Below are 16,150 nucleotides of genomic sequence, written 5' to 3' on the forward strand. Positions count from 1 at the left end.
AAAGGCCTGGGAGGTTTCTCAAAGAACAATGCTGAACAACACATAAAAAGACACTTCGCCAAGCCAGGACAGCTTATTTCTCATCATTGATAGAAGAGAACAAGAATAATCCTAGGTTTCTCTTTAGTACAGTTGCTAAACACAGAGTCATAGCTCTGTTGAGCCATCCATTCCCTTAGCTCTCAGCAGTCATGACTTTATGGGATTCTTCCAAAATAAAATTGATTCTATTAAAAATAAAATCTTTGACATACTCTAGAAGATGATTACTTCATCCTCAGCAAGTGAGACAACATTGGAAATAACTGCAGAACCGGATTTGTGTTTGGACTGTTTTGATCCTGTGAAGCTTCCTGAGTTATCAGAAATATTAGCTTCATCTAAACCTTCAACTTATATGTTTGACCCAATCCCAACCAAATTATTTAAGGAAGTGTTCCCTCTGATTACCAGCCCCATTTTAGATATGATTAATCTATCTTTAGTAAATGGATATGTACCACAAGCTTTTAAGGTAGCTGTAATTAAGCCTTTACTTAAGAAACCTTCGCTTGATCGAGATGACTTAATAAATTACAGACCTATATCCGATCTTCCATTCTTATCTAAAATTCTTGAGAAAATAGTTGCTAATCAAATGTGTGAGCATTTACACAGCAATGACCTGTTTGAAGAGTTTCAGTCAGGCTTCAGAGCTCATCATAGCACTGAAACAGCTCTGCTGAAAGTCATTAATGATATTCTTATGGCCTCAGATAATGGACTTGTGTCTGTTCTGGTTCTGTTAGATCTCAGTGCTGCATTTGATACAGTCGACCATAATATTCTCTTAAAATGGCTGGAATATGCTGTAGGGATCAGGGGAACAGCACTAGGCTGGTTTAAATCTTATTTGTCTGACAGATTCCAGTTTGTTCATGTAAATGATAAATCATCTTTAAACTCCAGGGTTAATTGTGGAGTACCACAGGGTTCAGTACTTGGGCCAATTCTCTTTACTATATATATGCTTCCAATAGGTCAAATTATCAGGCAGCATAGAATAAATGTTCACTGTTACGCTGATGATACTCAGCTTTACTTATCCATGAATCCTGATGAACCCAACCAGTTAAACTACAAGCATGTCTTGAAGACATAAAAACTTGGATGACTTTAAATTTTCTGCTTCTAAATTCAGACAAGACAGAAGTTGTCGTCTTTGGACCGAAGTATTTAAAAAAGAAACTGCTTAGTCAATCACTTAACCTGGATGGCATTAAATTGACCTCTGATAATAAAGTAAAAAACCTTGGTGTTATTTTTGACCAGGATATGTCATTTAAATCCCATATTAAACAGATTTCTAGGATTTCCTTTTTTCATCTCCGGAACATTGCCAAAATTAGAAATATCCTGTCGAGGAGTGACGCTGAAAAACTAGTCCATGCATTTGTTACTTCAAGGCTGGACTATTGTAATTCTTTACTATCAGGATGTCCACAAAATGCAGTTAAAAGCCTTCAGCTGATTCAAAATGCTGCAGCAAGAGTTCTGATGAAAATTAAAAAGAGAGATCGTATTTCTCCTACTTTAGCTTCCCTTCATTGGCTCCCTGTTAAATCCAGAATAGAATTTAAAATTCTCCTCCTCACATATAAAGCCCTTAATGATCGAGCTCCATCATACATCAGAGATCTGATTGTTCCATATATTCCTAACAGAGCACTTCGTTCTCAGACTGCAGGTTGACTGGTGGTTCCTAGAGTCTCCAGAAGTAGAATGGGAGGCAGATCTTTTAGTTATCAGGCTCCTCTTCTGTGGAACCAGCTCCCAGTTTTAGTCCGTGAGGCAGACACCCTGTCTACTTTTAAGGCTAGGCTTAAAACTTTCCTTTTTGATAAAGCTTATAGTTAGAGTGGCTTAGGTTATCCTGAGCTATCTTACTTATTTTTTTACCTCCATCTTCTTCCCTCCCTGTTGGATGGAGTAAGGGGGAGTCAGGTTTAGCCTAAACCGGCTCAGTTATGGTTGAGGTGCAAACACACCCTCCATTTCAGCTACCTGTATGACCCCTTCTCTTTTCCAATGGTTATAATCAATCTGACAGAGAGAGGTATCCCAATCGTGGTTTTTAGTATAACAATGACCATCAGTGGGCTCTAGATGGACAAACTGTCTACTTTTAAGGCTAGGCTTAAAACTTTCCTTTTTGATAAAGCTTATAGTTAGAGTGGCTTAGGTTATCCTGAGCTATCTCTGTAGTTATGCTGCTATAGGCTTAGGCTGCTGGAGGACATAATGACCACTTTCACTCTCTCTGCTACAGTCTCATACTACTCTCCAATTTTGCATTATTTGCTGTTATTTCAGTTTTTAACTTTATGTTCTTTCTCTTTTCTCTTCCTATAAGCTACACCTGGCCTGACTCTGTCTACCTGTGACCTGTAACATTTACTTTTCCTTCCCATAGAAAGTACTCCTGGATCAGTGCTTCTTTGTTCTCTTTGTGTCTCTGCTCTGTTCTCTCAAACCTCCAGTCGGTCGTGGCAGATTGCCGCTCACACTGAGTCTGGTTCTGCTGGAGGTTTCTTCCTGTTAAAAGGGAGTTTTTCCACTCTACTGTCGCTACATGCATGCTCAGTATGAGGGATTGCTGCAAAGTGAACGCCAGTGACTGTCCACTGTCTCTACATGCTCATCCAGTAGGAGTGATCGCTACAAGTCACTGACTCGATGCAATATGCTGGGTTTCCTTAGATAGAAAACCTTTTTATCCAATTTGAATAAATAACTGAATCTGACTGTACTGTTCAATGGTTAGTTATTAATTGGAATGCATGTGCCTGACTTGAAATCTATATGATTCGATTGAATTGACTGGTTTTTAGTATAACAATGGCCACCAGTGGGCTCTGTATGGACACACTTTATCAGTATATTATTTTACTTAGTACCCCTACACATAGCCCATTCTAAAATGGCCAAACTCTAGCACTCAGTAGTTTATTCTAACCTCCCCAACAATCCTATTCCATTCCAAACCCTTTGTGAAGTGCCTTGAGACGATATGTGTTGTGAATTGGCGCTATATAAATAAAAACTGAATTGAATTGAACCAGTATCATGAAGTAGATCAGGGTTGATAAGAAAATGGAATAAAGAATAATCCTGGAAGAAAACCTGCTAGAGACTGCAAAGACTTAAGACTGGGTCAGAGGTTAACGTTCCAGCTGGATAACGACCCTAGATATGCAGGCAGAGCTACAACAACAAAAACATATTTCTTTATCGTGCATTTATGTCACTTGTTACTTTTAAAATTTTATTTTTTAAATAAGTAAACCACTGTTAATTATTAACCTACTGACATGCAAAAATGACGCAATCTTCTGTTGATCTATTTCCTTTTTTTAATTGAGTGTTTTAAATGTAGAAATATGTTTAGACAAAATTGCAAAGATGCCAATAGGGAAAGATTTCTAAAATGATTTTATAAGGGCATTCGTCATTTATCTAATTATAGGCTTCAACTGTATGTAACTTCGCTAGGATCATAGCTATAACATTAATTTGGATATTTTCTATAATTCTTGGGGAAAAAGGTAGAGGCGAGTGTGAATACATTTTTACTTCAAATTCTTTTAATGTATTTTTTTGTGATGCCTAAAAGCTCAACTAAAATCCTAAATGTTATATTCTATGGCTTTGCAAGCTTAAAAAGGGTCATAAATGAGTTTCAGAGTCATAATTATGAGATTGAAATGAATATTTTTGACCTTTAAAGGTATATTTGTGAAATTTAAAGTCATAATCCTTAAATCCAAATTTATAATTTCTAAATTCAAAGGTATAATTATAAATTATTCAGAATAATGACATTTAAAGTTAGAATATAGACTTTCAAAGTCAGACTTACGAGGTTCAAAATTTTACTTAAATATGACATTGTTTCTCATTATTATTATTCTCATTATTATTCTCATTATTATTTGAAAGTAATGTCAGCTGTATCTTTAAATCTTTGAATCTCGGTGTTTTTGAGGAGTCTTTGAACGCATCACGGGTCCTTCTTTAAAAGCAGTGGGCGGAGTTTCAGAGGAAGGTGTACTGGTGTCACCTAGAGCGGGGGGGGGCGGAGGGTTGTTTATTCAGGCAGATAAACAACATTGAGGTCTTTAGTTCGTTTCTCTCTGGTTTAATCACGCAGTCAGATCGGCAGTTAGTAGGACTCCTCCAGCCGAGGTCAGAGGCCTGTTAGCGCAGCAGCAGCAGCAGCATGGACGCGGTTCCAGGATAAAAAGTGGATCCTCGTCGGTGGTTTCCTACCTCTGTTCCTGCCTCTGATTTTTAGCGGCCACCTACTCGCCTCGGGCTCCGGGGGAACCTCAGCACCCAGCTTGGTGTTGGATTAACCGGACTGACCCCTTTAGCCATGATGTCTGAAAGCAGCAGCGACGCGGTGGGTGAGAACCAGTAACTCTAGTTTGTGCTCAGTTGTCACATGATTAACGAGGCTACAGGTATGAAGAAAATCCTGTCCGTTTAGTCTGACATGTCTCTGGGTCGTAAATGTTACTATAAAACAATTCCAAATGTCGTCAAAATAAATTAGGCTTTGGCTTCTGAGAAATTGACATGACTGTCAATAGAAGAACTGGGTAAAAGAAAATGTTAAAAAATTAAGGGGCTATTTCACGTTTTTTGTGGGATCTTGTTCAAAAATCTAAAGTACTTAGACTGATCAAACGTTAACTGGGTTATTCCATACTGAAAATGTATTCCCTGAAATACACATAGCGATCTATGGATTTATTCTGTTCTATAGTTTATTCTGTTTCTGTTAGGGTGCACTAGGAAGGGCCCGTCCAGGGCACTATTTATTTTATATATATTATATTTTATATGTGTTGTTCAAGCTGATACTGTAGGGTTTAACACAACAAACACTAACCTTTTTCTAAACAGGGTCTAAACAGTCTATACTGTTAAGGGAGCATTCTCTGAAAGTTACTTTCAACAAGAAATTAACTTTCATAAATACCTACAGTCAAACATGGTGGTGGTAGTGTGATGGTCTGGGACTGCGTGGCTACTTTAGGTCCTGGGTGACTTATCTGATGGAGCCATGCTGTGTAGCAGAAAACTCAAGGGGCATGTCTATCAATCAGTTTATTATCTTTAGCTGAAGAGCACTTTTGGGCACAAAGGCAGGTCCACTTCTGAATGTTTGACAATATGAGGTTTTTAAGTGACCTAGTCCAAGGCTGGTCTAACATCAAGTGAAGAGGCCAGACCTTAAACATGCTGTTTATGCTCAAGAACGCTCCGATGTGGCCGAATTACAACAATTCTGCAAAGAAGGGTGGGCAAAAATTCCTCCGTTGTGATGTAAAAAGACCCTCAGTGTCAGTTGGTTAAAAAAGCAAAAACAGAATAAATCTGGAGGTAGGTAAATACATTTTCACAGCACTGTAATTTACAATGCATAAAAAGACTTGATGTTATGATTGATGATTTGATAGATGGCCCATTTCCTTTTTTTCTAAGACATTCAGTCTGGCATTCCTTTAGTTAATATGAATAAAAATGAAAAGTTTAGGTTAATGTAGGAAAAAATATATTGGAATTTCCTAAATACTGCAGATATTCCTTTTTCCAGATTTCAGTTACAAATATGCTTCAGCGGATAATTACACTTGTAGTTTAGAAACTTAACAATGTCAGTAAAACTGTTAAGAGTTGATCATAGTTCAACAAATTGGTTCTAAGTAAAAGACTTACAGAGTTGTCGTGAAGTATCCACATCAATCAGTATATTGATGAAACCTGGAGAGAAGCAGTTAATTATTCTTTTACTCTATCTGGATGCCTTTTTATGTTCTTGTTAATTTGTATTTGTGCAGTGTGACCTCGTTATGAACTACAGCGCTCCGGAGCGATGCGCTTTTGTGAAGAGGACGCCGGACTGCAGCGTGGCGGACGGCTTCATCAACTACCTTAAACTGGCCTTCTGCTTGCTGCCTCCCAACCTCACTCCTCTCACTATCACCCTCTGTGTAAGACTGTGTGTGTTTGTGTGTATTTGCATGTGAAACATTTATAAAGCAACAGGAAAATATGCAGATCAGCAGCTTATCAAGAGGAAGTGGACTCAGCTGTGGAAGAAGAGGGAGAAGTTCAGTTATCTGACATGAAGCAATAGATTTACTGTTTGCTAATTCATGTACTTTCACTGGAATTCTTAAACCTCTTCAGTTCCTCTAATAAATAAAATTATCAAAATGTGTCACACGAAAAACAGAAGAAGCGAGATTGTGCTGACAAAATCTAACACAAACAGGTTCTGGAGAAGGTTAATTTTGCCCTGCAGATAAGAAACTGTGGGAACATTGTAGTAAACCAAAGCCGTGTGTATCAGAGTAAATGTGATCCACTTTCTTGTTTGCATTTGATTAATTCGAGTGTAAAAAGTCATTAAAGCAGTTTGTCTGTACTGTGTCTTTGTAGATTATATGGCTGCTCGTCTTGTTTTTCATTCTGGGACTTGCTGCTTCAAAGTTGTAAGTATTTTGTAAGCAAAATGTTTCCTCTGTGTGGTCGCAGCCTCAGATAGTGAAAGGACATGTGAGCCGACTTCACAAACATTTATGCTCTTAGCCCTGTCAGGTGATCTGACAGGGCACACCTGTCACATGACGGTAGAGAGAGCTCACTGTTGAGATGTGTTTAATTTTGTCCAAGGAAGCAAAGTTCTTTCTGATCCTATTTTTTACCCTTCCTATTGAAACACCACTCTGCTGTTCAGCCAAATGTAAAACATTTTAAAGGAAACATTTATAAATGCATTTTATTTTATTTTTCCCTCCCCAGTTTTTGTCCCAACCTGTCAGCCATCTCCTCCACTCTTCACCTCTCTCACAACGTTGCTGTATCCTTTTTTCACTTCCTTTGACAGTGTGCAACAAGTTCATGGTTTTCCGTCTCTTTTCAGACTTCCATAAATAAATAGGAGACGTCATGTATTGTTTGTTGTGTTTATGTGGACTAGGCAATGGCCAGCATGAATTTCCTTGAACTTGGAGTAAAAACACCACACAGGTGTTAACATGACATGATATAATTGCTTTTACTTAAAACAAAGACGCAGCAATTATTCCTGGTGCTGCTAAAATAATTTAACATAATGATTATTTCAGTTAATGATGTAATAATGTAACATGTATTTGTTATTTGGGTTTTACTCATCAAATAAGGAAAACTGTAGTAAAAACATTCGCTAAATGTATCAGTAGTTTTCAGTTAAGCCTTCTTATTGAACAGAATATTAAATCTTTTTGGCAAGCTGCTCTTTTAGAGTTACCATGAGGTCATAACAAGCTGATATTAACTGGTAAGGCTATCTAGCCTGCAGTCGGCTGCTTTACAGATGTGCTCCTCTTAGCTTGATGACTGTAGTTTTAAAACAGCGATTTTTCAAAGAGATCGATGGATGGAGCTCCTCTGGTTTCCTCACCAACACTTTAGGTTTTCTGATATTCAAAATATGTCAAAACAATCAATTTTCGCTTTCTCGTAAGTCAACATTTCAGCCAACTGACCTGCAGGGCACAGCAACACGTGGGGCATAGGCAACATTGTGTTACTCTATGCTCCATGCTGCTGCAGAAAACTCAGGTTACTCTGGCAATTTCCCTGGTATCTTATTAAAATGACTGATCCGTAGAAATTGTCTGACAGAATATTTTGTTTGTTTTAAGTGTCGCTTTTTACCACCTTGGTAGAACTTGATACCAGTAATCCTCCTATGCTTGGTGGGAATTTTTTCCTTGACTCAATCCGTGCTGAGGGTGTGACGTTCCTGGCTTTGGGTAATGGTGCTCCAGACATCTTCAGTGCAATAGCAGCAATCTCCCGTCCACATACTGCTGGGCTGGCTGTTGGAGCCTTGTTTGGTACATGGAGGCCTTTTTTTTTCTCTCTCTCATACACATAAACATAAACATAAATAAACAAACACACTTAAAGGATAAAAACCTATGTCTTTCCAGGAGCTGGCATATTTGTTACAACAGTAGTTGCAGGAAGTGTCTCACTGGTCAAACCCTTTCCTGTGGCTTCCCGTCCGTTCCTGCGTGATCTTGTCTTCTACATGATTGCAGTGTTTTGGACCTTTCTCATCCTCTACAGAGGCAGTACAACCCTGGGAGAAACACTAGGTAAACATCAACACACAAACGGTCTGAAGGGAAGTGTTTGAGTGGACAGGTGCATCTCAGTAAACTGAAATATCTTTATTTCTCAGAAGATTGGGGCATTACGTAAGACCAATATAGAAAATAGATAGGCAAGCTTTCTGAAGATGCTAATTTAATTTTAGAGGAGAAATTTGCTCCTGCCCCACTAAAAGGCAGGTCCATGCTATTACTGTAGTTGATTGGCCAGCAAACCTGACTTACCTCACCCTGTAATAAATGTCTGGTGAGACTCCAGACCCAACAATGCAGCTACACTGACCGCCGCTATCAAAACAACCTGAGCTTCCAATAGACCACAGCAGAACCTCAGCCTGAATGCCTCCATGGCACGCCGCATTGATGCAGTAATTCATGCTAAGGGAGCCTCAACCAAGCATTGAGCGCATATACTATACAGTACATGGGCGTACTGTGAGCAGGCTGAGATTTCTAAACTAAATAATTGTTTTTTGATTTGTCTTAAGGATTCTAATGTTCAGACAAACTGAAAGTGGGGTTTTCCTTATCTGTTAGCCATAATAGTAAGAAAAATAAACAATAGAAATATAACCTTATAAAGAATGTATCCATGTAATATCTGATTGTGTTGATTTTCTAATTTATTTAGATGAATCTTTATTATTTTCATTTGTTGTGTATCTGTTTAGGATTAACAACATCTTTCAGAAGGCTTAACAAAAAGCACAGCCTCTTCTGTGGTCTCCCAATCGCCTGTCAGCACTTTGCCTGTTTGGTTTCTTTAATGCCGTTATCAGACTATTTAAGGAACTGTCTAAAGATTTATGTTAAATTCAGAACAAAGTTACAACACATGCTAGGTATTTGCAGTTAGAAAGGCCTAAAGCAAATTAGAATAAAGTATGTATAATTATTCAGTTTATTTAAAAATAGGGAGTATTCTAACCTTTTGTGGAGATATAGTTGGTCTGACTTAGTTTTTTTCTGTATCTTTTTCTTTTGCTCCTAAGTTATTCACTTTTATAATTTCTTTCTCTACCAACACTACAATTTTATGTTATTTTTTTAATTATAACTTGTGCACTGTAAAAATGACTGCTCAAGTTAAAAATCATGAAAATCACAGGAAAAAATCAATGAATGACAATTCTTAAAAAACACAAACAATAACACATAAAATCAGGTTGGAGTTCTGATGATTATTTGCATCCAGAATGCTCCGCTCAGTTCATATTCATGTGTGTAGCCTTTGCATATCGCTTTATTTCTCTTGGTAGTTAAATATTTGTGGTAAATCATGGACAAAAATACCACTAAAATGCTCAGATTTAATGTGATTATTTTGAGATGATTTTCTATTTTCCCTGTTGGGACAAGGCGTTACTTACGAAATGTGAAAGATTATGAACCCTGATCAAAGTGACTATGGGCGACTTCTTGCTGGTATTATTTATTTAATAATAATTATTATTCATATATATAATAATTGCTGGTATATTTTATATTTAAACGTTTCTGTACAGCAGACTATGCATAGATATATGTGTTGTCCTGTGATGGATGCCTCCTTTTTGAACCTGACATTTTTTTTGGGTCCAAAAGGATCTAAACTATAGAATTACAAATTGGCAACAGGTAAAATGAACAGCACCCATCAAATACAAAACACTACATTTCAGGAAAGAAAAGGGGGGAATGGGCCTCCCATGTCTACGGGATTACTATTACGCCGCCCAGATGAGGCCATTAGTTTGTATTGGTTCAGCATCCTACACATCAGGTTGGAAGGAATTGGAAGGTACCACTGTGAGGGGTATTCCAATAATGGCCCTCTAAACTCCAGAGTGAACTGATGGCTTCAGAGGACCCCCTATTGGACTGTCTATTTTACCCCCTAAAAAGCATAATTAAAATCTGTAAATTAGAAGTCGCATCCAGAATGTTGAGATGGTGCGGCTACGATTCCGATTTTGAACCCAACAAAAATGATGACAGATTTAAAAGGTGGTCTTTTAAGGGCCTCACATGCTATAATTCAGTTCTTCACAAAGGGTCATTTAAAAGTTTTGAAGCTTTACAAACTGAGTATGGTTTAGAAAAGGCAGACTTCTATAGATACCTTCAAGTCAGACATTATTTTAACCAAATTCTGAAACAACCCTTGAGTGATAGCAATGTTGGATTTCTGGAGGTCTTCCGATCATTAATGAGTCTGGGACAGTGTAATAAAGTGATTTCCAGATTGTACAATGGAATTCAGCTTTCAAAACAAAGGAGTACTGACTACATCAAGAAGAAATGGGAGGCTGATTTAAATGAACTGATCTCAACTGACACTTGGGAAAACATATGCCAACTTCAATGGACCTTAACAGAATCAAATGTATGGCGGGAGTTTTGTTGGAAGAACTTTGAGGTTTTTCATCACACCAATCCAGAAAAGACATCTGGGCAGTAGAGATTCATGTTGGAGACAGTGTGGGACTGGGGGAGCCACACGAACATCTGTTTTGGGGCTGCCAGGTTATTAGACACTTCTGGAAGGAGGTACACTGTCATGTAGAACATGTTTTTGGAGTTAAGATTCCTTTTAAATGTACCACTGTGTATATGGGTGATGTACAACAAAAGTTGGATAGAGAAGATAAAAAAATAATTTGGTTTACGTATTGCAGTCACACGAAGATGGCTGAAAACAGAACCACCTACCATTGAGGAATGGATTGCTATTGTGCATATTTATATCATGGAAAATATTACATTTTCTCTCAGGATACAAAAAGATACATTTTCTAGGATTTGGTCAAAATGGTCGGAATACGTAAAGCCTGTAAGGTCGCCCCTTATGTAAAACCACATCCTCCCACCTAATACCCTTATTTTAGGACACGGCAAGGTGTTCGTACCAAGATATCTGGTTGTCAACTGAGCCTCTATTGCTTTTTGTTCCATTTCTATATTTTTTTTTATTTACTCATTCATTTTTCTGATGTTTTTGTTTCTTTTCTCATTGGTGTTTTTCTGTTTGTCGGAATGGGTTATTTGCTTTGATATGTTAAACTACCAGTTAAAGAAATAAAAAGAAAATTACAAAAACAAATAAATGAACAGCACCCATAATGGTCATCATCCTCTCAAGCAAAATGTATGGCACTGTGTTACCATTCAGCAAGCATAACTGGGCCTCTTTTCCTCTCTGTTTTCCAGGATACATGGGCCTGTATGTGCTTTATGTTCTGACTGTTATTATCAGCACATACGTCTACAATCGGCAGAAAGGTTCAGTTACAAACGGTGTCCAAAATGTTCCACATATTCCAGGTTAGACTTTACATTCACATGCTCTACCTTTATTTTCTTTCTGCTGCTTTTTACAGATGAGTTTGTTTTTCTTTGAAGCAGAATTTAACTCGTCGTACTCCACTGATGAGGACGACGTTCCTGATCTGATAGACGGGACAGTCCAGCAGGAGTACGGTAAGAATGCAGCACCTCAAACAACCGATCGTTTCCCTCGTGATCCACACCATGCAATCACACGTTTGTGCTGCAGAGTCCGAGTACAGTCCACTCCTGCCTTACTCTGAATCCACGAGTGAAATCCTGCTCAGCTCTTTGAATCCGGTGGACAACAGGAAGTGGAGGAGGAAACCATGGACCTGGAAAGTCCTTAAAGTAGTAAAGGTTTGAATAAATCTGGTGAACAGAGCAATAGGAAGCACTGAATTTAAATCTGTGGTTGTAATTGTGGTTCTCCTATTGTCTGACCCTAAGACTCCCCTGGAGGTGCTGCTGCTGTTCTGTGTCCCTGTGGTGGACCCGGACAAAGAAGACAAAAACTGGAGGAGACCGTTGAATTCCCTCCATCTAATCACTTCTCCTCTGCTGTGTGTTCTGGTCTTCCAGTCTGGAGCATGTAACCACATCACCCCACATAATAAACTAATGACAACAAACTGAAGCCATCATTATGTAAGAAATATGTGGTCTAAATATTGAGTTTTTTCATCTTCTAGATGGAGACCTCATGATCCAGGGGGAGTTGCCTGTCTGGCTGCTGACTCTCCTGCTGGGAATGTTCTTGGCTGCTATAGTTTTCTGCAACACCACCAATGACCATCCTCCTAAATATCACCCAGTAAGTGTTTTTGTTGATCCACATCAGGAACAGATCAAAATTATATTGTGCATAACACGAAAGAAAAAAGTAAATCAGTTGGATTCCCCTTATCTGGACTCTGAGCTGATAAATGAAAATGTACAGTAATGCCTTGTTTAGATTCAGGTAAGTCAATTTATTGACATGCAGCTTGTTGTTATAAGCTTGGCTAAATATATGTATGTACTCTACATTTAGTTAAGGACAATACCTTTTCATTACACTGATATTTATCTTTACAAATCAGCTAAATCCAGTCGGTTTGGATGGAGAGCTTGTTTAGGGTCTTCCTGCTAGAAGGTGAACCCCCCCAGTCTCAAGGGTTTTTCAGTTTCCAACAGTTTTTCTTTTCAGGATTGCCTTGTATTAAAGGCCAATGCATACTTCAAGAACAAAATGACACCTCTGTTCTTGAAGCCCTGGTTCGGCAGTTCTTGCAGCTTGTTGCTGACAATTTTTCTGGTCAGAACGTTTTTGTTGTTGTGAGGTTGACCGACAACACTTTGTGATTGGTCAGAAATTCGCTGTAGTGGAAGAGACCTCTTAGTACTTCCCATGAGTTTTGCTCATGACATCTTGCATGCTCAGTATGAGTTATTGCTGCAAAGTTCACAACTCGATGCAATCAACTGTCTATTGTGGCTACAAGCTCACTCAGGAGGAGGGATTGTTTGCAAGTCAGTGACTCTATGCCACTTTCCTTGGATAGGAAGTTTTTTCCCCCAGTTTACATATTAAACTGCACTTGACTGCATTGTTTTATAATTAGAATTGAAATGTTTGATTGGATTGAACCAACTACATGTTTCTGTATATAAACTGGATCTATTTAGTGCCTTGGAACAACGTTTGCTGTGAATTGGTGCTAAATTAATAAAGTGAATTCTTGTGAAATATGAAATGTCCTGACCAGACAGAAATTTGATCTTCTTGAGTAAAGGAACCAGTTCCTCTGTTTTAAGCAGAGTCTGTACAGGCCTTTAGGCCCATTCATCTTTTCATCAACCCCACAGTATGATGCTGCCATCACCTTGTTTCTCAGTTGTGATAGTGTGTTCGTGGTGATCCACAGTGTTATTTTTTTCCAACACAGTGTTTTGTTTGTAGGCCATGTTTGCCGTGTCTCCTACATAGATTATAGCAAAGTTTAGACGGGAATTCTTGTGATTTTTCATTTCCAACTCAGCCTTTTTCCTTGCTACTCTTCCATAAAGACCAGATTTGTGGATTGCAGGACTAATACTTCTCCTGTTAATAAACTCTCTTTTCTGATTTATGTCCTCCTTTGCCAGCCTTGTTGTTTTGCCGTTGTGTCATACTCTCTCTATTTCCAGATGATGGATTGAACTGTGCTTCATGAGATGTTCAAAGCTTGGTTTATTGTTTAAAGCCTCACTCTGTTTTTAAGTTCTCCACGTTATCCTTGACCTGCTTAGTGTGTTAAAGAAATAAGAGAAGTCCAGTTGCCTTCTACTTGAACACTTTGGATTGTCACTTTGTCATGTCCTGGATGGCTGAAAGTCTACACCTGCATTTCTGTTGTGTTCCCTTGTCTTCATAATGCTGTTTGTTCACTAATGTTCTCTAACAAACCTCTGAGGCCTTCACAGAACAGCTGCATTTATACTGAGATTAAATTACACTCAGGTGTAACTTAAAAATGACTTCTGAAGGTAGTTGTTGCATTGAATTTGATTTAATGACATCACAGCAAAGGGGATTAAATGGAAATGCACACTACATTCTTCTCATTTTTATTTGAATGTAGAAAACCTTTCATTGTCACGTCTTTTACATTCTGTTTTATTAATGTATATTTATGTTGGCCTGCTGCATAAAAAGTTTATAATGTCAAAAATTATCAAAAGATTGAGTTGGTATGAGGGGAAGGCTGTGATGATTAAGGTTGTGCTGCTGCCTCGGAGTCTAATTATTTCTCTGTTCCTCCAGCTTTTTGCACTTTTGGGCTTCGTGGTGAGCGCGGTGCTGATCAGCGCCGCAGCCTCAGAGGTGGTCAGTCTTCTGCACATGCTCGGTGTGGTGCTGAGTCTCAGCAACACCGTGCTGGGCTTGACTCTTCTGGCCTGGGGCAACAGCATCGGAGGTGACGTCTGACAATAACAATCTGATCACACAAGAAAATCTGCCTCACATTTAACCGTGTAACGCGTGGTTCATTTGACTGTTTTAGACTGTTTTTCTGACATCACCATCGCTCGGCAGGGCTACCCACGCATGGCCATAGCTGCTTGCTTCGGAGGCATCATTTTCAGTATCCTTTGTTCTTCTTTTTCCAACGTGCAATGAAGAAATAGCTTTCAGATACAGCTAGGGGATATGATTTAAGATGAGAACGGAAACTAAAAGTGCAATGTGTCAGGAAAACCTTTAAAAGTTTGTTTATTTCCAGGAGTAAAATTATGGAGTCATCTAACTGATGAATGTAAACACATTTTTTAACAAATGTATCAAAACAAAGAGCAGCTGTTTAATCCAGGGACAGTAATGTAAAATACAGATATATGTTGTTTTTATGCAAGAAAACTAAATATTGGTTAGAAACTCTAAATAGTGTAAAGGTTGAAAAATTGGCAAAGTAGCTGTTAAACTGATTCATGTGATGGAGTGGGAATATACATTTATACTTAAATGTAATACTTGTTTACATTACATGTTTGAGGAATATGGAATATCTGAGAAAACGTGACATGTTAACATTATGATGACAAAAAAAACAAACAACGGTACGGTTTCCAAGATAGCATCAGTTCCAGTACAAACCTACAGTACAAATACAAACAAAACTAATAAGATTTCTTTTCAAAATATCCCATAAAATAAACACACTAATCCCTACAGCAGTGTGGGGCATCAAGGGCTACAGAGAAACAACTCGTCTAGCAATATATGGATGTGAAAAACCCATTTTGAGAAATGTTTAAGAATGCAAATATGTTTCAGTACAAGCATAAAATATTGGAGCAAATCAGGTTCACACTACTGGTATAAATAGTGGTGGCCCCATGTACTGCCTGATACACCGCATTATATTGTCTTATTGAACTTCAAAGCCTACCTTCATCGATGCTATTGTCATTCTCTGTCCCTAGATAAATAATACATGTATACAAATGCATACAATTACATAAAAGATGTGGCACCTTGACTGTATTTCAGACATGCTGTTTGGAGTAGGGTTGGGATGTCTGGTGCAGATGTGTACAACACACTCTTTTGTGCAGGTAATCCTCTCCTTTAAACACCTAGAGAAGACACTATTCTGGACTCAATCAAGCTGATGGTCTTGTTTTCCCTCCTCAGTTTGAATCGCAGGGCTTGTTGACGTGGATTCTTGCAGGTTCCCTGGGCTTGTCCTTGGTCCTGTCCTTTATCATTGTTCCACTCAGCCAGTTCCACTTGGGTCGGTCCTATGGAATCTTCCTCCTCATTTTCTACTCCATATTTCTGGTCATTGCACTTCTCACAGAGTTTGGAAAGATCCACTCCTGAGCTTACACCAGACTGACATCTGCCTGTAATGATGCTGCGGAAAGCAGAAATGTACTTTGCTGCTCTTGCTTGTAGTTAGTAAAGCCATCTGGCTAAAGACTTTTAAGTGCTCAGGGCGGATTGAAACCAGCCTCACTGTGCCTTTTTATTGGTCCCCTTGGACCCCTGGTGCTGTGATTTCATACAGATGTCATAATTTTATATATTTTATATGGTCTGTCAATCAATATATTTGTGATTTTTAACAAAGCTGCTTTTTTGGTGTCTTGGGAGTTCTGGTTTGTTT

General features: G+C 38.4%; 1 protein-coding gene across 3 annotated transcripts; it reads left to right on the forward strand.

Annotated features, from left to right (window-relative positions):
• Window positions 1-4,089: 4,089 nt before the first annotated feature.
• slc8b1 (solute carrier family 8 member B1) lies at window positions 4,090-16,128 on the forward strand. 3 transcript variants are annotated; one of them, XM_047381054.1, is made up of 15 exons: window positions 4,090-4,445; window positions 5,886-6,038; window positions 6,490-6,542; window positions 6,853-6,910; window positions 7,829-7,934; window positions 8,031-8,198; window positions 11,403-11,516; window positions 11,595-11,672; window positions 11,749-11,879; window positions 11,970-12,111; window positions 12,212-12,333; window positions 14,305-14,458; window positions 14,546-14,626; window positions 15,532-15,596; window positions 15,676-16,128. In XM_047381054.1, the coding sequence occupies exons 2-15, from the start codon at window positions 5,898-5,900 to the stop codon at window positions 15,862-15,864; spliced, it is 1,602 nt and encodes a 533-aa protein (XP_047237010.1). In that variant the 5' UTR covers window positions 4,090-4,445; window positions 5,886-5,897; the 3' UTR covers window positions 15,865-16,128. The 3 variants fall into 3 exon arrangements, with proteins under 3 accessions (XP_047237010.1, XP_047237008.1, XP_047237009.1); XM_047381052.1 differs by having other exon boundaries at window positions 4,090-4,441; XM_047381053.1 differs by having other exon boundaries at window positions 4,090-4,441; window positions 11,598-11,672.
• The last annotated feature ends 22 nt before the right edge of the window (window positions 16,129-16,150 follow it).

This window comes from Girardinichthys multiradiatus, chromosome 12 (assembly GCF_021462225.1).
Source record: "Girardinichthys multiradiatus isolate DD_20200921_A chromosome 12, DD_fGirMul_XY1, whole genome shotgun sequence".
NCBI classification, from domain to species: Eukaryota; Metazoa; Chordata; class Actinopteri; order Cyprinodontiformes; family Goodeidae; genus Girardinichthys; species Girardinichthys multiradiatus.

Bases quoted from the DNA above. Each gene is read 5' to 3' on its own strand.
- slc8b1 (XM_047381052.1), top strand. From the start codon at position 4,415: ATGATGTCTGAAAGCAGCAGCGACGCG. The intron at 12,112-12,211 runs GTAACCACATCA...TTCATCTTCTAG, and splicing joins GGTCTTCCAGTCTGGAGCAT to ATGGAGACCTCATGATCCAG. The intron at 12,334-14,304 runs GTAAGTGTTTTT...CTGTTCCTCCAG, and splicing joins ATCCTCCTAAATATCACCCA to CTTTTTGCACTTTTGGGCTT.